The sequence below is a fragment of the Scophthalmus maximus genome, chromosome 19, assembly GCF_022379125.1.
Source record: "Scophthalmus maximus strain ysfricsl-2021 chromosome 19, ASM2237912v1, whole genome shotgun sequence".
Taxonomy (NCBI): Eukaryota; Metazoa; Chordata; class Actinopteri; order Pleuronectiformes; family Scophthalmidae; genus Scophthalmus; species Scophthalmus maximus.
The window spans coordinates 10,466,496-10,488,443 of record NC_061533.1 but is presented as its reverse complement, the minus strand read 5'-3'; the positions used below and the strand labels follow the sequence as shown (position 1 = coordinate 10,488,443).

At 44.8% G+C, this 21,948-nt stretch overlaps 1 protein-coding gene across 3 annotated transcripts in view; it reads left to right on the top strand.

Moving 5' to 3' along the window:
• The window catches only part of grid2 (glutamate receptor, ionotropic, delta 2), a 434,177-nt gene that overhangs the window by 339,642 nt on the left and 72,587 nt on the right, over positions 1-21,948 (top strand). For all 3 annotated transcript variants that reach the window (XM_035639568.2, XM_035639565.2, XM_035639566.2), the window contains exon 11: positions 13,379-13,691. In XM_035639568.2, coding sequence (XP_035495461.1) covers positions 13,379-13,691 — 313 coding nt within the window. The remainder of the gene's footprint in view (positions 1-13,378; positions 13,692-21,948) is intronic.

The window sequence follows — 21,948 nt, the reverse complement described above, 5'->3', positions numbered from 1 at the left end:
TCATGGTGAATCACGCCTCACCGCGGCCACGCCTTTCGATGTGGAGTAAATCTTTTGATATCGTTTGATCCGGAAGGCCTCCTCTACGCGTTGCCCAAGTTTGAGGCGGATCCGAATAACCGCCTAGGAGGAGTTCGTCAAAGTACGTCACCTTCCGTTCACTGCTTACACCAAGGTAAAATCCGAAATGGCTGACTTCCGGTTGGGCGGAGCTAATTGCTCCAAGCAGCTTTTTGGTAGGTCGTCGAGAGGTACATGAGCCGACCGAATTTAGTTCTTCTACGTCAAATTTAAAGGTGCGATAATTGACTTTTAAGTTTTGTAGGGGGCGCTATGGAGCCATTTTGACACAATTGGACAAAAGACACATATCGGACATATTGTCTTGCCACTCTGAACATGTCTGCCAAGTTTCGTGACAAACAAATTATCATAAGTGCCTCAAATATGTAACGTATTTGATGGCGAACAGGGCGTCACCATGGCAACAGCGTTTGACACATGGTCAAAATTTTCAAAGTATCATATCAGCCATGTCTCACAACTAAGCTGACCAAATTTGAGGTTGCTCCAGTGAACCTGCGAGGCAGAGGACATAAAAGAAGAATTTCAAACTTCCTATCACCATTAGGTGGCGCTATGACTTATGTCCAATATTGACATGAAGATGTTTTCAGGGCGGGACTGTTATCATGCCTGAGAAGTTTGGATCAGATTAGACCATGTACCTTTGATTTGGAGCAACTTCCTGTTCATGGCGAATCACGCTTCACCGCGGCCACGCCTTTCGATTTAGACAAAATCTTTTGATATCGTTTGATCCGGAAGGCCTCCTCTACGCGTTGCCCAAGTTTGAGGCGGATCCCATGAACCGCCTAGGAGGAGTTCGCGAAAGTACGAGGCCTTCCGTTCGCCCCTTACGCCAAGGTAAAATCAAAATGGCGGACTTCCGGTTGGGCGGAGCTAATTGCTCCAAGAGGCTTTTTCGTAGGTCGTCGGGAGGTACATGAGCCCACCGAATTTGGTTCTTCTACGTCAAATTTAAAGGTGGGATAATTGACTTTTAAGTTTTGTAGGGGGCGCTATGGAGCCATTTTGACACAATTGGACAAAAGACACATATCGGACATATTGTCTTGCCACTCTGAACATGTCTGCCAAGTTTCGTGAGACACAAAGCATCATAAGTGCCTCAAATATGTATTCGTATTTTATGGCGAACAAGGCGTCACCATGGCGACAGCGTTTGACATATGGTCACAAATTTCATAGTACCACGTTAGCAACTTCTTACAACTTAGCTGACCAAATTTGACGATGATGTGGTCAACCTATAAGACAGAGGGCGTAAAAGTGTAGACACATGTTACTTCCTGTTGCCAGTAGGTGGCGCTATGACCTATGTCCAATATTGACATGGTAATCTGTTCAGGGCGAGACTGTTATCATGCCTGAGAAGTTTGGGTCCGATCGGAGCATGTACCTTCGATTACGAGCGACTTCCATTTTCATGGCGAGGGATCGAAATTCGCCACATTTTCGCCACGCCGTCACAGCATGGGCCTCTGACGTACACTCAAGCTTTTGATATCGTTTCATCCCATGGGTCTTTAGATGACACACGACAAATTTGAAGTAGCTCATGTGAAATTTGTAGTAGTAGTTCATTAAAATATGGCACGTGAAATATGGATTTTGACACAAAATGGCCGACTTCCTGTTGGTCATAGGAAATTTTGCCAAGAGGTTTTTTGTCAGGTCCGACAAGATGTATCTGCCTCCCAAATTTCATTTATGTAGGATACTCCAAATTTTTTTTTCCTATACCTGCTGATTTTTCCAGGGGGCGCTGTGAAGCCCCTGGGCCACACCCAGTGCCGGGCCTCTAGGCCTGAGTAGCGGGAGCAGTTTCTGACGTGTGTGCCAATTTTCATCCGTTTTCGCATATGGGAACAGGGTGTAAAATGAGTGAACGATGCTGAATAAGAATAATAATAATTAAAGCTGCAAGCAGCGATGATCGGGCCCTCGCACTCTCGCCGTCGGGGACGCGCCGGCAGCCGCTCTCGACGCGTCCGCCGAGTCTCGCGACGGCCGGTCGGGACGCGCCGATTTCTCTTCCCCGTGTCCTCACTTTGAAAATGCTGTCTTCCTGGTGGGTTCAGTTCGTGGCACTGACAGACTTTGGCCTGTAGATACGTTCGCTGGTGACATTTCATACGGTCGGGTGGCTTGGTTTTTTTGTATTGTAAGGAGCACTAAGGAGCTGCTTTGCAACGGCCGAACTCAAAACTCATGTCCGATCGAACCTGTCCATGTTTGTAATATGTGTGCTGTGTTTCTTGACTGTAGAAGCATCCCCGACACAGTGAAAAAATAGCTCACGTTTCATGGCGAATCGCGCTCCGCTGCGCCCGCACCTTTCGTCGTAGACTATAAAACCCTATAGGTCGTTTGATCGGGAAGATCTCATCTACGCGTCGCCCAAGTTTGAGGTGGTTTCGATTAACGGCCAAGGAGGAGGTGGTAAAAGTACGTCACCTTTGATTTTCCATGTTTAGTCATATAAAATCCAAAATGGCTGACTTCCGGTTGGGCGGAGCTAATGGCTCCAAGAGGCTTTTTTGTAGGTCGGAGGAAGATACACTAGCCGACCGAATTTCGTTCATCTACGTCAAATTTAAAGGCGGGGGCCATGACTTTGAAATGTTGTAGGGGGCGCTATGGAGCCATTTTGACACAATTGGACAAAAGACACATATCGGACATATCGACTTGCCACTCTGAACATGTCTGCCAAGTTTGGTGACATACAAATCATCCCAAGTGCCTCAAACATGTGTCCGTATCTGATGGCGAACAGGGCGTCACCATGGCAACAGCGTTTGACACATGGTCAAAAATTTCACAGTACAATATCAGCCATGTCTCACAACTAAGCTGACCAAATTTGAGGTTGCTCCAGTGAACCTGCGAGGCAGAGGACGTAAAAGTAAAATTTCAAACTTCCTATCACCATTAGGTGGCGCTATGACTTATGTCCAATATTGACATGTAGATGTGTTTAGGGCGGAACTGTTATCGTGCCTGAGAAGTTTGGATCAGATCAGACCATGTACCTTTGATTTGGAGCAACTTCCTGTTCATGGCGAATCACGCTCCACCGCGGCCACGCCTTTCAATTTAGACAAAATCTTTTGATATCGTTTGATCCGGAAGGCCTCCTCTACGCGTTGCCCAAGTTTGAGGTGGATCCGATGAACTGCCTAGGAGGAGTTCGCGAAAGTACGGCGCCTTCCGTTCGCCCCTTACGCCAAGGTAAAATCAAAATGGCGGACTTCCGGTTGGGCGGAGCTAATTGCTCCAAGAGGCTTTTTCATAGGTCGTCGGGAGGTACATGAGCCCACCGAATTTGGTTCTTCTAAGTCAAATTTAAAGCTGTTAAAATTGACTTTTAAGTGTTCTAGGGGGCGCTATGGAGCCATTTTGACACAATTGGACAAAAGACACATATCGGACATATCGCCTTGCCACTCTGAACATGTCTGCCAAGTTTCGTGAGAAACAAAGCATCATAAGTGCCTCAAATATGTAACGGATTTTATGGCGAACAACGCGTCACCATGGCAACAGCGTTTGAGTCGTTTCAAAAATTTTCACAGTATAACATCAGCCATGTGTCACAACTAAGCTGACCAAATATGAAGTGGATCCAATGATCCTGAAAGGCACAGGACGTAAAAGAAGAATTTCATACTTCCTGTTACCAGTAGGTGGCGCTATGACTTATGTCCAATATTGACATGGGAATCTGTTCAGGGTGGGACAGTTATCATTCATCAGGAATCTGGTAAAGATTTGTCCAAATATGGTTGAGTTATGATGATTCCAATTTTGTTAGCCGTTAGCTCGTAGTTTTTCAATAGCCGCGCGGACGGCTTCCGACGAAACGTCACAGAATTTTTTATATGACATCAGCCAGTATATATAAGTCTACTGAGCAAGTTTGAGGTTGATCGGGTGAATCTGCGAGGCAGGGGGAATAAAAGTTCAATTTTTCATGATATGTTCCCAGTAGGTGGCGCTATGACCTATGGTCAATATTAACATGGAGATGTGTTGAGGGCAAGCATCTTATCATACATGAGAAGTTTCATACAGATCAGACCAAGCACCTTCGATTCATAGCCATCACAATATGCACCCTAACGCCCAAAATTACATAAGGGGGCGCTATGGAGCTCCATGGCCACACCCAGTGCCAGGCCTCTGGGCCTGAGTAGCGGGAGCAATTTCTGACGTGTGTGCCAATTTTCCTTCTTTTTCGTATATGGGAACAGCCTGAAAAGTGAGCGAACGTGTCTGAAAAATAAGAATAATAATAATAATAATCCTTACGGAAACAATAGGGCCTTGCACTTCAGTGCATGCGGCCCTGGTGCATGCAATGCCCCAGGTCCGCGCACCTCCGTGCTCGGGCCCTAATAATCCTTACGGAAACAATAGGGCCTTGCACCTCGGTGCATGCGGCCCTGGTGCATGCAATGCCCCAGGTCCGCGCACCTCGTGCTCGGGCCCTAATAATAATCCTTACGGAAACAATAGGGCCTTGCACCTCGGTGCATGCGGCCCTGGTGCATGCAATGCCCCAGGTCCGCGCACCTCGTGCTCGGGCCCTAATAATTAAAGCTGCGAGCAGCGATGATCGGGCCCTCGCACTCTCGCCGTCGGGGACGAGCGGGTCGCTGCTCTCGACGCGTCCGCCGAGTCTCGCGACGGCCGGTCGGGACGCGCGGATTTCTCTTCCCCGTGTCCTCACTTTGAAAATGCTGTCTTCCTGGTGGGTTCAGTTCGTGGCACCGACAGACTTCGGCCTGTAGATACGTTCGCTGGTGATATTTCATACGCTCGGGTGGCTTGGTTTTTTTGTGTTGTATGGAGCGCTAAGGAGCTGCTTTGCAACGGCCGAACTCAAAACTCATGTCCGATCGAACCTGTCCTCGTTTGTAATGTGTGTGCTGTGTTTCGTGCCTTTAGAAGCATCCCCGACACAGTGAAAAAACAGCTCACGTTTCGTGGCGAATCGCGCTCCGCTGCGCCCGCACCTTTCATCGTAGACTATAAAACCCTATAGGTCGTTTGATCGGGAAGATCTCATCTACGCTTTGCCCAAGTTTGAGGTGGTTTCGATTAACGGCAAAGGAGGAGGTGGTAAAAGTACGACACCTTTGATTTTCCATGTTTAGTCATATAAAATCCAAAATGGCTGACTTCCGGTTGGGCGGAGCTAATGGCTCCAAGAGGCTTTTTTGTAGATCGGAGGAAGATACACCAGCCGACCAAATTTCGTTCATCTACGTCAAATTTAAGGGTTGGGGCCATGACTTTGAAATGTTGTAGGGGGCGCTATGGAGCCATTTTGACACAAATGGACAAAAGACACATATCGGACATATCGACTTGCCACTCTGAACATGTCTGCCAAGTTTGGTGACATACAAAGCATCATAAGTGCCTCAAATATGTAACGTATTTGATGGCGAACAGGGCGTCACCATGGCAACAGCATTTGACACATGGTCAAAATTTTCACAGTATCATATCAGCCATGTCTCACAACTAAGCTGACCAAATTTGAGGTTGCTCCAGTGAACCTGTGAGGCAGAGGACGTAAAAGTACAATTTTAAACTTACTATCACCATTAGGTGGCGCTATGACTTATGTCCAATATTGACATGAAGATGTGTTCAGGGCGGGACTGTTATCATGCCTGAGAAGTTTGGATCAGATTAGACCATGTACCTTTGATTTGGAGCAACTTCCTGTTCATGGCGAATCACACTTCACCGCGGCCACGCCTTTCAATTTAGACAAAATCTTTTGATATCGTTTGATCTGGAAGGCCTCCTCTACGCGTTGCCCAAGTCTGAGGTGGATCCGATGAACCGCCTAGGAGGAGTTCGCGAAAGTACGACGCCTTCCGTTCGCCCCTTACGCCAAGGTAAAATCAAAATGGCGGACTTCCGGTTGGGCGGAGCTAATTGCTCCAAGAGGCTTTTTGGTAGGTCGTCGGGAGGTACATGAGCCCACAGAATTTGGTTCTTCTACGTCAAATTTAAAGGTGGGATAATTGACTTTTAAGTGTTGTAGGGGGCGCTATGGAGCCATTTTGACACAATTGGACAAAAGACACATATCGGACATATCCACGTACCACTCTAAACATGTGTGCCAAGTTTCGTGAGACACAAAGCATAATAAGTGCCTCAAATATGTATTCGTATTTTATGGCGAACAAGGCGTCACCATGGCAACAGCGTTTGACACATGGTCACAAATTTCATAGTACCACGTCAGCAATTTCTTACAACTTAGCTGACCAAATTTGACGTTGATGTGGTCAACCCATAAGACAGAGGACGTAAAAGTGTAAAAACATTATACTTCCTGTTGCCAGTAGGTGGCGCTATGCCCTATGTCCAATATTGACATGGCTATCTGTTCAGGGCGAGATTGTTATCATGCCTGAGAAGTTTGGGTCCGATCGGAGCTTGTACCTTCGATTACGAGCGACTTCCGTTTTCATGGCGAGGGATCAAAATTCGCCACATTTTCGCCACGCCGTCACAGCATGGGCCTCTGACGTACACTCAAGCTTTTAATATCGTTTAATCCCATGGGTCTTTAGATGACACACGACAAATTTGAAGTTGCTCATGTGAAATTTGTAGGAGTAGTTCATTAAATTATGGCACGTGAAATATGGATTTTGACACAAAATGGCCGACTTCCTGTTGGTCATAGGAAATTTTGCCAAGAGGTTTTTTGTCAGTCCCGACAAGATGTATCTGCCTCCCAAATTTCATTTATGTAGGATATGCCGAAATTTTTTTCCCTATACCTGATGATTTTTCCAGGGGGCGCTGTGGAGCCCCTGGGCCACACCCAGTGCCGGGCCTCTGGGCCTGAGTAGCGGGAGCAGTTTCTGACGTGTGTGCTAATTTTCGTCCGTTTTCGCATATGGGAACAGGGTGTAAAATGAGTGAACGATGCTGAACAAGAATAATAATAATAATAATAATCCTTACGGAAACAATAGGGCCTTGCACTTCAGTGCATGCGGCCCTGGTGCATGCAATGCCCCAGGTCCGCGCACCTCCGTGCTCGGGCCCTAATTAAAGCTGCGAGCAGCGATGATCGGGCCCTCGCACTCTCGCCGTCGGGGTCGCGCCGGCAGCCGCTCTCCACGCGTCCGCCGAGTCCCGCGACGGCCGGTCGGGACGCGCCGATTTCCCTTCCCCGTGTCCTCACTTTGAAAATGCCGTCTTCCCGACGGGTTCAGTTCGTGTCACCGACAGACTTCAGGTTGAAAAATAAAAACGGTCGACTTCCGGTTGACACACGGTTAAAACTTTCAGAGTACAGTATCAGCATTGTCTCACAATTAAGCCGACCGAATTTGAGTTTTCTCCAGTGAACCTGCCAGGCAGAGGAAGTAAAAGTCAAATTTCTAACGACCTGTTACCATTAGGTGGCGCTATTACTTTTGTTTAATTATGACATGTAAATGTGTTGAGGGTGGGACTGTTATCATGCCTGAGAAGTTTGGATGAGATCAGACCATGTACCTTTGATTTGGAGCAACTTCCTGTTCATGGCGAATCGCGCTTCACCACGGCCACGCCTTTCGATGTAGACTAAATATTTTGATATCGTTTGATCAGGGAGGCCTCCTCTACGTGTTGCTAAAGTTTGAGACAGATCCGAATAACCGCCTAAGAGGAGTTTGTCAAAGTGCGTCGCCTTCCGTTCACTGCTTAGGGATAAAATAAAATCCAATAGGGGTAAGGTAAAATCCAAAATGGCTGACTTCCGGTTGGGCGGAGCTAATTGCTCCAAGAGGCTTTTTGGTAGGTCGTCGGGAGGTACATGAGCCGACCGAATTTGGTTCTTCTACGTCAAATTTAAAGGTGGGATAATTGAATTTGAAATGTTGTAGGGGGCGCTATGGAGCCATTTTGACACAACTGGACAAAAGACACATATTGGACATATTGTCTTGCCACTCTGAACATGCCTGCCAAGTTTCGTGAGACACAAATCATCCCAAGTGCCTCAAACATGTTTTCGTATTTGATGGCGAACAGGGCGTCACCATGGCAACAGCGTTTGACACATGGTTAAAAATTTCACAGTACAATATCAGCCATGTCTCACAACTAAGCTGACCAAATTTGAGGTTGCTCCGGTGAACCTGCGAGGCAGAGGACGTAAAAGTACAATTTCAAACTTCCTGTTACCATTAGGTGGCGCTATGACTTATGTCCAATATTGACATCTAGATGTGTTTAGGGCGGGACTGTTATCATGCCTGAGAAGTTTGGATCAGATTAGACCATGTACCTTTGATTTGGAGCAACTTCCTGTTCATGGCGAATCACGCTTCACCGCGGCCACGCCTTTCGATGTGGAGTAAATCTTTTGATATCGTTTGATCCGGAAGGCGTCCTTTACGCGTTGCTAAAGTTTGAGGCGGATCCGAATAACCGCCTAGGAGGAGTTCGTCAAAGTACGTCGCCTTCCGTTCGCCACCTACGCCAAGGTAAAATCCAAAATGGCTGACTTCCGGTTGGGCGGAGCTAATTGCTCCAAGAGGCTTTTTGGTAGGTCGTCGGGAGGTACATGAGCCCAACGAATTTGGTTCTTCTACGTCAAATTTAAAGGTGTTAAAATGGACTTTTAAGTGTTCTAGGGGGCGCTATGGAGCCATTTTGACACAATTGGACAAAAGACACATATCGGACATATCGCCTTGCCACTCTGAACATGTCTGCCAAGTTTCGTGACAAACAAAGCATCATAAGTGCCTCAAATATGTAACGGATTTTATGGCGAACAACGCGTCACCATGGCAACAGCGTTTGAGTCGTTTCAAAAATTTTCACAGTATAACATCAGCCATGTGTCACAACTAAGCTGACCAAATATGAAGTGGATCCAATGATCCTGAAAGGCACAGGATGTACAAGAAGAATTTCATACTTCCTGTTACCAGTAGGTGGCGCTATGACTTATGTCCAATATTGACATGGCAATCTGTTCAGGGTGGGACAGTTATCATTCAGGAGGAATCTGGTAAAGATTTGTCCAAATATGGTTGAGTTATGATGATTCCAATTTTGTTAGCCGTTAGCTCGTAGTTTTTCAATAGCCGCGCGGACGGCTTCCGACGAAACGTCACCGATTTTTTTATATGATATTGTCCAATATGTATAAGTGTACTGAGCAAGTTTGAGGTTGATCGGGCGAATCTGCGAGGCAGGGGAAATAAAAGTAGGATTTGTCACGTGAAATTGCCAGTAGGTGGCGCTATGACTTATGGCCAATATTCAGATGGAGATGTGTTAAGGGCGGTCGTCTTATCATACCTAAAAAGTTTCGTTCAGATCAGACCAAGCACCTTCGATTCAGAGCTGTCACTATATGCCCCCGAAAAGACTCCCTTACATAAGGGGGCGCTATGGAGCCCCATGGCCACACCCAGTGCCAGGCCACTGGGTCTGAGTAGCGGGAAGAATTTCTGACGTGTGTGCCAATTTTCCTTCGTTTTCGTGTATGGGAACAGTCTGAAAACTGAGCGAACGATGCTGAAAAATAAGAATAATAATAATAATAATTAAAGCTGCGAGCAGCGATGATCGGGCCCTCGCACTCTTGCTGTCGGGGACGCGCCGGCAGCCGCTCTCCACGCGTCCGCCGAGTCTCGCGACGGCCGGTCGGGACGCGCCGATTTCTCTTCCCCGTGTCCTCACTTTGAAAATGCCGTTTCCCGGCGGGTTCGGTTCGTGGCACCGACAGACTTCAGCCTGTAGATACGTTCGCCGGTGATATTTCATACGCTCGGGTGGCTTGGTTTTTTTGTATTGTAGGGGGCGCTATGGAGCTGCTTTGCAACGGCCGAACTCAAAACTCATGTCCGATCGAACCTGTCCTCGTTTGTAATATGTGTGCTGTGTTTCGTGCCTGTAGAAGCATCCCCGACACAGTGAAAAAACACCTCACGTTTCGTGGCGAATCGCGCTCCGCTGCGCCCGCACCTTTCGTCGTAGACTATAAAACCCTATATGCCGTTTGATCGGGAAGATCTCATCTACGCGTCGCCCAAGTTTGAGTTGGATTCGATTAACCGCCAAGGAGGAAGTGGTAAAAGTGCGTCGGCTTCCATTCACTGCTTACGCCAAGGTCAAATCCAAAATGGCTGACTTCCGGTTGGGCGGAGCTAATGGCTCCAAGAGGCTTTTTTGTAGGTCGGAGGAAGATACACCAGCCGACCGAATTTCGTTCATCTACGTGAAATTTAAGGGTTGGGGCCATGACTTTGAAATGTTGTAGGGGGCGCTATGGAGCCATTTTGACACAATTGGACAAAAGACACATATCGGACATATCAACTTGCCACTCTGAACATGTCTGCCAAGTTTCGTGAGAAACAAAGCATCATAAGTGCCTCAAATATGTAACGTATTTGATGGCGAACAGGGCGTCACCATGGCAACAGCGTTTGACACATGGTCAAAAATTTCACAGTATCATATCAGCCATGTCTCACAACTAAGCTGACCAAATTTGAGGTTGCTCCAGTGAACCTGCGAGGCAGAGGACGTAAAAGTACAATTTTAAACTTCCTATCACCATTAGGTGGCGCTATGACTTATGTCCAATATTGACATGAAGATGTGTTCAGGGCGGGACTGTTATCATGCCTGAGAAGTTTGGATCAGATTAGACCATGTACCTTTGATTTGGAGCAACTTCCTGTTCATGGCGGATCACGCTTCACCGCGGCAACGCCTTTCGATTTAGACAAAATCTTTTGATATCGTTTGATCTGGAATGCCTCCTCTACGCGTTGCCCAAGTTTGAGGCGGGTCCGATGAAACGCCTAGGAGGAGTTCGCGAAAGTACGACGCCTTCCGTTCGCCCCTTACGCCAAGGTAAAATCAAAATGGCGGACTTCCGGTTGGGCGGAGCTAATTGCTCCAAGAGGCTTTTTGGTAGGTCGTCGAAAGGTACATGAGCCCACCGAATTTGGTTCTTCTACGTCAAATTTAAAGGTGGGATAATTGACTTTTAAGTGTTGTAGGGGGCGCTATGGAGCCATTTTGACACAATTGGACAAAAGACACATATCGGACATATTGTCTTGCCACTCTGAACATGTCTGCCAAGTTTCGTGAGAAACAAAGCATCATAAATGCCTCAAATATGTATTCGTATTTGATGGCGAACAAGGCGTCACCATGGCGACAGCGTTTGACATATGGTCACAAATTTCATAGTACCACGTTAGCAACTTCGTACAACTTAGCTGACCAAATTTGACGATGATGTGGTCAACCTAAAAGACAGAGGGCGTAAAAGTGTAGACACATGTTACTTCCTGTTGCCAGTAGGTGGCGCTATGACCTATGTCCAATATTGACATGGTAATCTGTTCAGGGCGAGACTGTTATCGTGCCTGAGAAGTTTGGGTCCGATCGGAGCATGTACCTTCGATTACGAGCGACTTCCATTTTCATGGCGAGGGATCGAAATTCGCCACATTTTCGCCACGCCGTCACAGCATGGGCCTCTGACGTACACTCAAGCTTTTGATATCGTTTCATCCCATGGGCCTTTAGATGACACACGACAAATTTGAAGTTGCTCATGTGAAATTTGTAGGAGTAGTTCATTCAAATATGGCACGTGAAATGTGGATTTTGACACAAAATGGCCGACTTCCTGTTGGTCACAGGAAATTTTGCCAAGAGGTTTTTTGTCAGTCCCGACAAGATGTATCTGCCTCCCAAATTTCATTTCATGTAGGATATGCCGAAATTTTTTTTCCTATACCTGATGATTTTTCCAGGGGGCGCTGTGGAGCCCCTGGGCCACACCTAGTGCCGGGCTTCTGGGCCTGAGTAGCGGGAGCAATTTCTGACGTGTGTGCCAATTTTCAAGAGTTTTCGTATATGGGAAGTGCCTGAAAAGTGAGTGAACGATGCTGAACAAGAATAATAATAATAATCCTTACGGAAACAATAGGGCCTTGCACCTTCGGTGCATGCGGCCCTGGTGCATGCAATGCCCCAGGTCCGCGCACCTCGGTGCTCGGGCCCTAATAATCCTTACGGAAACAATAGGGCCTTGCACCTCGGTGCATGCGGCCCTGGTGCATGCAATGCCCCAGGTCCGCGCACCTCGTGCTCGGGCCCTAAATATGCACCCGGTCTTGCACAAATATAGATTTCACACGCATGCAACATCTTAAATCTTTATGGTACAAAATGTCTACAGCTGCCAAGCAAATGGAAACATTTTAATTAACTATCATTTTTTTCATTTAAGCTAAGCTCAGCCTATTTTTCATGGCAGAAAATCACTGAAAGTATTATTATTATTATTATGTTTTTTATTTTTATAACTGAAAGTCATTACAAGTAAATTACTAAAGCACTAATTTGTTGGCTCTTAAAAGTCCAAGAATTCCGAGTGAAAACAGATCAATGGGATGATGAATGAATGATTCAAAGGTCATTCATCAAAATATGGCCAGTCCTTGATGGGCTTAAAAGACAAGGCTTGAATATGTATGTAGAGTACAGAGGCAGAACAGAGCGTAAAGCACATAATGAGAATAACCATACCAAGCTTCCTTTAGGGTATCCTCTCCTTTATACCCTAGACTTATCTTTTATAACGTTTATCATAGTCTGTTAAAGAATACACCATGCTGAGAATACAAAGGGTGGGGGGAGGAATGGCAGACAAAACATTTGTTTGGGTGTGACATGCAACATTTAGTCGCAATGAATACTGTATATATAATCTAGTATTGCATATATAACCTAAACCTTTCACGGCATTACAGATGTTATAATAAATACCTAAATTTGGATCATGAAACATGGGAAGTCATGGTTACGCAATCATAAAAAACTTCTGAAAGTCTAGTAATGGAGCAAAACCAAAAAAAATCAACCCCCACACACTGTCGCTCGATCTATTCAATAGCTAAATTCAACACGAGTGTTGACAGTATACAGGAGTGAATTTTTTTATTTTATTTCTTTATTTCCTACGCACCCGGGAGATCACTTTTGCTGAAAGTCTTCACACCACTGGTATTTTGCATTTACTTTTGAAGAGAAAGCATATACACTCTCACAAAAAGTTCTGTTTTCGGAAAACCCATTTCGTTTATCTATCAACAGGCCAGATGTTTCTAGCTAGTGCTCGTCTGGTGCAAAATCTCTTGGTACAAAAGTCTTGTGTTCCCTCGCCTACACATTTTCAGAGTTGATCCTTGATGCTCCTCTCTTCTGCCTCTTGCAGCGAGCCGATGTGGGACTTTCTGCCCTCACCATCACACCTGAGCGAGAGAGCGTCGTGGACTTCACCACACGCTACATGGATTATTCTGTGGGTGTTCTGCTGCGCAAGGCCGAGCGCACTGTGGACATGTTTGCCTGCCTGGCGCCCTTCGACCTGTCACTGTGGGCGTGCATCGCGGGCACCGTGCTCCTCATTGGCATCCTGGTGTACTTGCTCAACTGGCTCAACCCGCCCCGGCTACCCATGGGATCTGTGTCCTCGACAACGCTGTACAATTCCATGTGGTTCGTGTACGGATCCTTTGTACAACAAGGTAAGGGAGAAATGGGAGAGAGGGAGTGCACAGTAGGAAGGGGACATCAAAAGATGAATGAATACATTTCAGTCAGGACCACTATAGTCAGAATGAATTAATTTCAATAATTGCTATAAGTTATATGTGGCAGTACGGCTCTGTTCCAGGACCTCCCTGCCCACACATGCATACATGGAAAGTCTGAGGTAGGGAGAGCATACCTTCCTACCATTCCATGAGCCTTCATAGAAAGTGAGGCAGTGAGAGGAGCAGTTGAAGACCCCACCACAGAACAGAGCTGGCATCAATGACAACACGCTATATTGATTAAGTCAGATACAGTAAGAAAAGGAGGTGCTTTGGTGGAGGCGGATTGCAAAGTGGCTTGCAGTGAAAGCAGGAAGAGTAGGCAGATTAAAGCAGTTTAAATATAGCACATAATATGATCACACATATGATAGCACATCGTACTGTATTGGCAGGGTACATCACAAAGGTAAAATAATAATAATAGTGAGGGAATTGAGGAGAAGAGAGAGGAAGCATAGAAGAAAAAAAATTATTGCTAAAGCAATCTATTGTCAAAGATATGATAATAGCCATCTCCTGGGTGTCATATGTGCAGGTTGACCTTTCATGTTTGAGTGCAGTAGTCAAATGAGAACAAAAGGGAGGAGAGGTTTTGTTCCACGTCAGCTGAGTAGAGGATTATGACCTCATCCTTTTTATCTACCCAAAGATTGTCTAGAATCCATTGGGCCGTGCTCAGGTGAGGAGATCATACCACTGACACCTGGAGAAGGATTCAGATTTAGATATGAATTTAAATTGGTGCAGAGAGAGGCCAGAGCAGTGGGAACAGGGACAAAAATAAGACTGCAAAAATGTGTATCTTCATTATATCTGTTTTCCATTGGTCTGTTTGAGTATCCACACGTCTATTTAGCTAACAGAAACTCTACATGTGTCCATATAGGCTCATGCTCATGGTGTGTGTCTGTGTGCCTGTTTTGTAGAAATATGAGCACAGTGTGGTCTCACTTTCGCAACAGTTAATTTTTTAAGCTGCATTAATTATGCACAGTTTAGGAAGACTTTTCAATTTTTTTTGTCTGAAACATTTTAGGCCCTGAATAAGCAACTGATGAGCATTCCACCGTTTGGTAAATAATCCTCCATCTTGTGCTGAGGCTAATGGCGGTAATGATGATGATGATACATTTTAATTGCTGTTTGATATTCACAATCGTTTCTCTTTTTAGCCTTAATTAACATTTTAGTCATGGCATCATTAGAGAGGGAAGCAGATTGAGAGAAAGGATTTAATTCTTCGTGAGTGTGCTGTCTTTTGTGTGTTTTCTGTTGAGCATGTGCAGCCATGTGTTTGTGTGTGATAGCAGGTGCCTCCAGATCATGTGAGAAGAGCTTTTTCTTCTTTCTTTCTTTCTTTTTTTTTTGATTTGGCTAGCTGGAACTGAATTAACTGAATATGTCTTCTGCTAACCTAAGTGACCTTCACTGCCTTCAAAAGTCATATGGGATATTTTTTAAGTTTAATCCTGACGATTATTTTGTAGAGCAGAGATCTCAGACAACTGATAGTTTATTATTAAATTCAAATATAACTTAAACTAAAAATACCAGTTTAATGTAATTGAAAATATGCAAATTCTCTCTCTTTCACAGACACACACACACACACACACACACACACACAAAATGTTCACATTCAGCAATTCTCATTCCAGAACTTTGTGCTTCACCTTAAAATGTTTCCCCTCAACAAAAATTCAGATGCAAAGGCGCACACACCCACAGTAGGACGGAGCTAGAGATGAGTGATGAGAGTGAATAGTAAGAATTTTGCTTTTGCCTGTGTCACTTTGGCTGCGGGTGAAAGGAGAAAGAGGGAGGTGCAGAAATATAACACTGATTTATCCCAATCCTTTTCATTTCTTCCCCCATTCTCTCCCCTAAACTATTTAGGTTTCTTCCTCTCTCCTTTCCTGCGACCCTTTTCCCTTTCTTTTGCACTCATTTTCCTCTTCATCTTGGTTGTCCCTTCTCTTTATCATCGTTTCAGCCCCTTCTACCCCCAACGGCCACCCGCTCCTCCCTTACTCTTCCTTTTTTCGTTCTCTTCCTCTTGCTCATGATGTCCACCAAGTTACCAGCCATTTTAGTGTGTCTGTGTTACTCATCAGTAACAGTGTCTTCTCAATTTAAATTATTTTGATAGAAAGAAGTTTGAACAGTCGTTTACAAAAATGGCTTTAAGTTGTGCTGCAGTGATAAAGAAATAAAGAGAAAGCAATAACCTCATCTTAGTAATTTCGAGTAGCCATTAATGTGATTCTTTACCTCTAGAGAGACAAAGTAGGAGATTGAAAATGCTTTACTAGCAACCATTGGTTAATTGTTATGAAACAACAAGGATATACAGCACACTCAGTCAGATCAAGGTCAGACACGGCATCAGCCATCACGATGAGAGAACAATAAATTATATAAGGGAGAGAACTGTAAAAGGTCAAGTAGTCCATGGTACAAAGGATAAATAATCAAGCTGTAGAAAACACAATTTTTTTCAGGTATGACACAGTTATACAATCGGAATTCATGTGTTGAATACCGCCTGTGCCATAATCTATCAGCATACATCTGTCCTGGATGTTGTTCAGAACAGGTTTTGTTGTTTTGCGTTGAAAGCCGAACACATCTGCTTTGCTGCCAACACTAATGTGACCTCGGTGTTTCCACGGTGAATGCAAACAGCGACAGAATATTAGGAAAACAATTTCCAGGTGATCACACAAAAGTTAAACAAGAACTGTATTTACTATAAATAGAGAGCGAGAGAGATTATGATTTAAAGGATGTTTCCTAAGGAGATTAATTTCCAGCCTTAGTGGAGTTACTCTTTGGCCCTGACTGAGGTGGGAAGGTCATTCCAATATTGCTCCGAGCCAGGAGGGAGGAGAGTTAAAGCTGGGATGAGTGATTACCAGGTCACATTATTAGAGGAGACATTGCAGTGCAGTGCAGGGCATTGACTGGCTGGTACGTGGAGCCTAAGCAGACCATGGCCCTGAGGGACGGGCGATGTGCACTCATTTGCAGTCTTGCACACCAGGTTTTGGATTCTGAAATGAGCCACCACAGGCAGATAGTCGAGGAGGAGGGTGACATGCAAGAATTCAGCTAGATAGAAAGCGAGTCAGCCTAGAGCAGTTTGGATAAGTTGAAGGGAGCATGGTCAGAGGAGAGTTGCTGGACTTCAGACAGAAGTTTCAGCAAGCTGGGCAGAAGTGCTGATGAAGATGAGCCTACTTCTCTCAGTGTTGTGGAAGATTGTAAACTATCGGGAACATAAGAATGTGCTTGACAGCCAGAAAAAAACACCCCAAAAAACACTTGTAACACTTCATACATTTTCATCATCAAACATGCTGTTCAAATTAAAGTGACGCTTTGTTGCATTGGTTGAGTTGACTTGGAATAATTAATTTGAATATTCAAAGTTAAGTGCAGTAATTATGTTATGATCCGTTTCATTAAAAGAAAACCTCAAAGTCCTTAAAGAAAAATTCTGTTTTCTAAGAAGAAAGAAAGAAGGATAAAACCCCCAGAATACCATGAAATTATAAAGGCAACAGAAAGATAATTTAGCACTTCTGAGAAAAAAACATCCAGTCTTACATATAAGCTTTTGGTCTGTGCCCTTGGGTGTTGCTCAGACATCCACCACCGTGACGACAAGTTAAAGAGCAGTGAATCCCACGAGGGAGAGAACTATAAAGGCAAGTAGTCTTTGTCACAGAAGATAAACAGTAAGCAAAAGAAAATAAAAAAAAATGTTTAAAAGAAAAGTAAAAGTTTGTATTTACAGGTGGCTCTTTCTGCTGTGTCAAATACCAGCTGAGTCACCAAAAAACATGCAGTGGAGACGGCTCACTCCATCATCACACGTCTGTCTTGGATGTTGTTCTGAACGGTTTTGGTGAAACAGCCAATATACATTTAAAATAAACTGCAATGCCCTTTTTATTCTTTTAAGTGTTATTCTTTATTACGTTTTTTTGGTGCAAAGTGGCACTCGCGAGAGCAGACACTCTGCCCTCCCACTCTCCCCCTCCAACCCATTTCCTGTCTCAACACCTTCCTGTCTTCTCTTATCTGCCCCTGTTTGGTTCCAGGAGTGTTTTCCCAACAGTCAAAAGCAAAACTGTGCGGTGTCACACTGAATATTTGTCTCTCACACACATCTCCCTGTTGCTCTCGTCCTCTTGTTTTCTTGCACTCTCCCCTAATTAATGTCCTAACCAGTAGGGGGGGGGGGAGAGAGAGACACCGTGGAGAAACAGACTGTTCTTTTTGTGGATGTGTGCACATATGTGTGAATCATCATAGCAGCCCCACTGTCACCGCGACTACGGCTGCGTTTCAATTAGAGCCAGCTTTGTGGGACATACATACACAGTCACATTCATGTCGATATGCAAACACACAGACATAAAGTCGGGGCCATGGGCCATGATCAGCACTTTAATCTTTCCATCTGCTGCTCCCAAACATTTTCTCATCCCCTCGCCTTCTTATTCTTCTCACACACTGCACCTCCTTTTTCCACCGCCCCCTGGTGTGCGTCTATCCGTCTTCATGAGTATGACTGTGTGTGTGTGTGTGTGTGTGTGTGTGTGTGTGTGTGTGTGTGTGTGTGTGTGTGTGTGTGTGTGTGTGTGTGTGTGTGTGTGTGTGTGTGTGTGTGTGTGTGTGTGTGTGTGTGTGTGTGTGTGTGCACGCGTGCGTGCGTGCGTGCGTGCGTGAAAGAGAGAGAGAGAGAAGAGTGTTTGTCCATTCCATCGCCTTGTTATAGAGCCAAACAAAAAAAACACAATTGTTTCTCTGTTTCCTTCCTGCCTCCTTTTGTATTTCATCCCTCCATCGCTCAGCGCTCTCCATTCTCCACTTCTCTCTACTCGCTGCTGAGTTTTTCTCAATGTGAGGTGTGTTCACATTCAGCACTCCCCATTCCCTCTCGCGCCTCCTCCGCGTGTCTCTCCCTCTATCATTATCTCTGATCCTGCTGTGCCATACTGCTGGGAAGGCAACACTATCATCATTTTCCTGCTCTCTTCTCTCCTTCCATTTATGACTCCCTCTAATCCATTATCCCTCTCTTAACAACTCTGTTGTGCTGCTGTGAAGAGGACCCAACTTCTGGACACCCATCCCGTCTGACTGTCCCCCTCTATCTCTGTATCTATCCTCCCTCTTTCCATCTCCCTCCCTCTCACCGTCTCTTTTTTGGCTACAGAGACGTGCCACTGTGAAAAAAGACCATCTCTCAGCAGTTCCATTAAATGCATGTCTCTCTCCTGCTCCTTCTTCCACTCTGTGCTCTCTTATTTCTGTCGCAGTTGCTTCCTCTCCTTCCCCTCGTTTCTCTCCGTTCCCCGTGTTCTTGCTCGGCCTCTGTCTGTCCCCTATTTTCTTACTGGTCAAGTGAGATTTCGTTAAATTCCTTAAAATGTTCAATAAATATCCAAGTGAACGCCTACGAGAATACAGGAGGAAAATACCAGCGAGTGGGGGTGTTCGTGACTGTATGCTACATTCTCCACCCAGACGCCACAGAATGCTCTGGAAATCTGTTGTTGTGAACGTGAATGACTCGGACAATCTCTTGCTGTGTTCGTCATAGTTGAAAGGCAAAGGCATTTTCCCGGAGTTCATGTCTGAAAATAGCTTAAGTATGTTGACTTATTTACTGTGATTCAGTGTGATTCTTTTTTCTTTCTTTTTTTACTGCACTCTAACAGGAGGGGCCGTTAAAAGAACACATATTCTCGTCCTTTGAGCTGTGTGTGTTGGCAAACTATTGCTCATGTACACAACATGAAGCAACATCAATTTCCTCTCCACTGACTCCTTCTTTAGCTGCCTATGTAACTTTGGGGTATATTGGATTTTTAAAACCCTTTCACCTCCCGTTGTAACCGAAAAACAATGCTTTGAACGTGGTGAGCAGAAATAGTTCAAGTTGTGGGCCGGAAAACCAATACAAATGGCAAGAAGATGCTGTAAAACTGTACAACAGAAACTTGTTGTTATGGAGATATTTATTATAGCTTCTTTGAATACAATATATGTGTGTGCACTAACCCTTCATAATTTGGTTGACATGCCAAATTGCCATATTTGTGAACCAAAAGGTGACCTTGTGGTTCCAGTAAGCCATTTCTACAGTTGCTTACATAGTATGACGTGTGTAATGAATGTGTAATCAACATTTCAAGAGAAAAATTAATTTGAATTCTTTTATGTGGATTGTCATCACCCTCAACTTTAAAGGAGACATAATATGCTCATATTCAGGTTCATCATTTGAATTGGGCTTATTACATGAAAAGGTTTTCATGCTCTAACGTTCAGTAAACACATCGTTTTTTTCTCATACATTCCTGCAGCTCCTCTTTTCAGGCTCCGCCTGAAACGTTTACTTTTAACTCCCGTGATTGGCCAACTGGGCCCACTCTGTTGTGATTGGTCAACCACTTCCAGTGCGTGTAGAAGTTCTCTCGCTCTGACTTTACCCTGACTTTGTTGGGAGCGTGCCAGACTAGCCACTCGACATGCTTGATGCACTTCTATCGGCCGGACTACTGACGCTCCGTTTCAGGAGCTCAGCAGGAGCTCAGCAGGAGCAGTGTTTTCTGTCGGGGGAGGAGCTCCCTTTACCGCAGACTTTGGTTTTTTTTTCAACTTTGCAGACCTTTTGCATACACAAAAACCTTAATTACACACTAGAGGAAAGTTGGGGAAAAGTAATACGTCTCCCTTGATTACCTTGCTTCTTTCCTGCTGTGGAGACAAGAGCCGCAGCCGCCAGTTAAAATATAATTTTCATATACTCAGGATTCGTATGTTATACCGGTATGTGTGTATGTTGTGATTCTTCATGCTTTTTCCACATTCTCTCTAACCTCTTCTCTTCACCTCCCTCTCTATATTGAATGTTTCATCATGCTGCGCGCGTTAAAAAATGTTCCTCCTGCTGTTCTCCTACTGTAAATGTCACATTCAGCTGGAGACCGCAAAGGAAGGGAGCGAGACGGGGAGAGACAAACATTTGCAGAGTGAAATAGCCGCTAAATTAAAATACATGTTACACTCATCCTCGCCTGTGTCTCACTGTGCAGTGATGTTGACTGAAGATTTGTATCTTAAATCGGTCAAAGCCACTCTGAAACACAGGGAGTCAGAGACGCAGCAGCGTGCAGTGACTTAAATTACTTTTAACTGCCGCCGATAAACACACCAGGTGAATTCAGTTTATTTCCCAGTAAATGTGTTGTAAAGGTCAGGACTTTGAACCGAATGCACCCAGAATAAATAATTGATTAAATCGCTTCTTCATTGGTTTTGTGCCCACGGTAACATTTTTCTCCGATTTTTTATTAATGTGCAACGGTTAAGGGGTATCCGATGGAAAAGAATTTGAAATTTGTGTCTGAAAAATAAGAGAAAAAAATCCTACGATATGTTTTAAAAAGCACTTGTCAAAAACGACAATAGAGACAAAGATCCACTGGCTCCTTTTGTTCATCAGCAGAAGGCATGGCAACCCAATTTCCCTCAGTAACCCTCAGTGAATCCAGATATTTTGCAATTCCCTCTGTACCACCCCTCCAGCAAAACTCCACAACACATCAGTCAGGTGGAAGACCACAGGGAAAAGGAGCGATGGAAGATTGAAAGAGATAAAGCAGTGGGAGAGCTGAGTGCTGCGCACATTGTTAGACACCTTGTTAGTGCTCAGTCAGTCATTATAGTGTCTGCTAAGGCAGGACTACAGTATAATAATAGAGCAAGTTGCAAAGGAAGCAAGAACATCTCAAGTTTTCACTGTGGCCAAAGAGCTGGTGTTCTGGCTGTGGATTCATTTAAGAAAGCCAGGTAAAGACAGACAGTTGTTTCAAGTGTTGTTTTGCAGATGTGACGCGTGTGGTTTAATGTGTATATTGATCACTCACTTTATTTTGGTTACGATTATGGCTTCACCGCGCAAAATATGCCCATGAAACATCAGAGGAACACACTCGCATTCAAACATATACCCACATTTAAAATGGATCCACTTAACAAGTCCTCCTTCCCATTAAGGCCACTTAACCCTACCCACAGATATAACCAGACATATGTCATCAAGATAACAATAATAGGACCAGTAGGAGCATACAAGACTTTCATCGTCATGGTAACAATGATGATG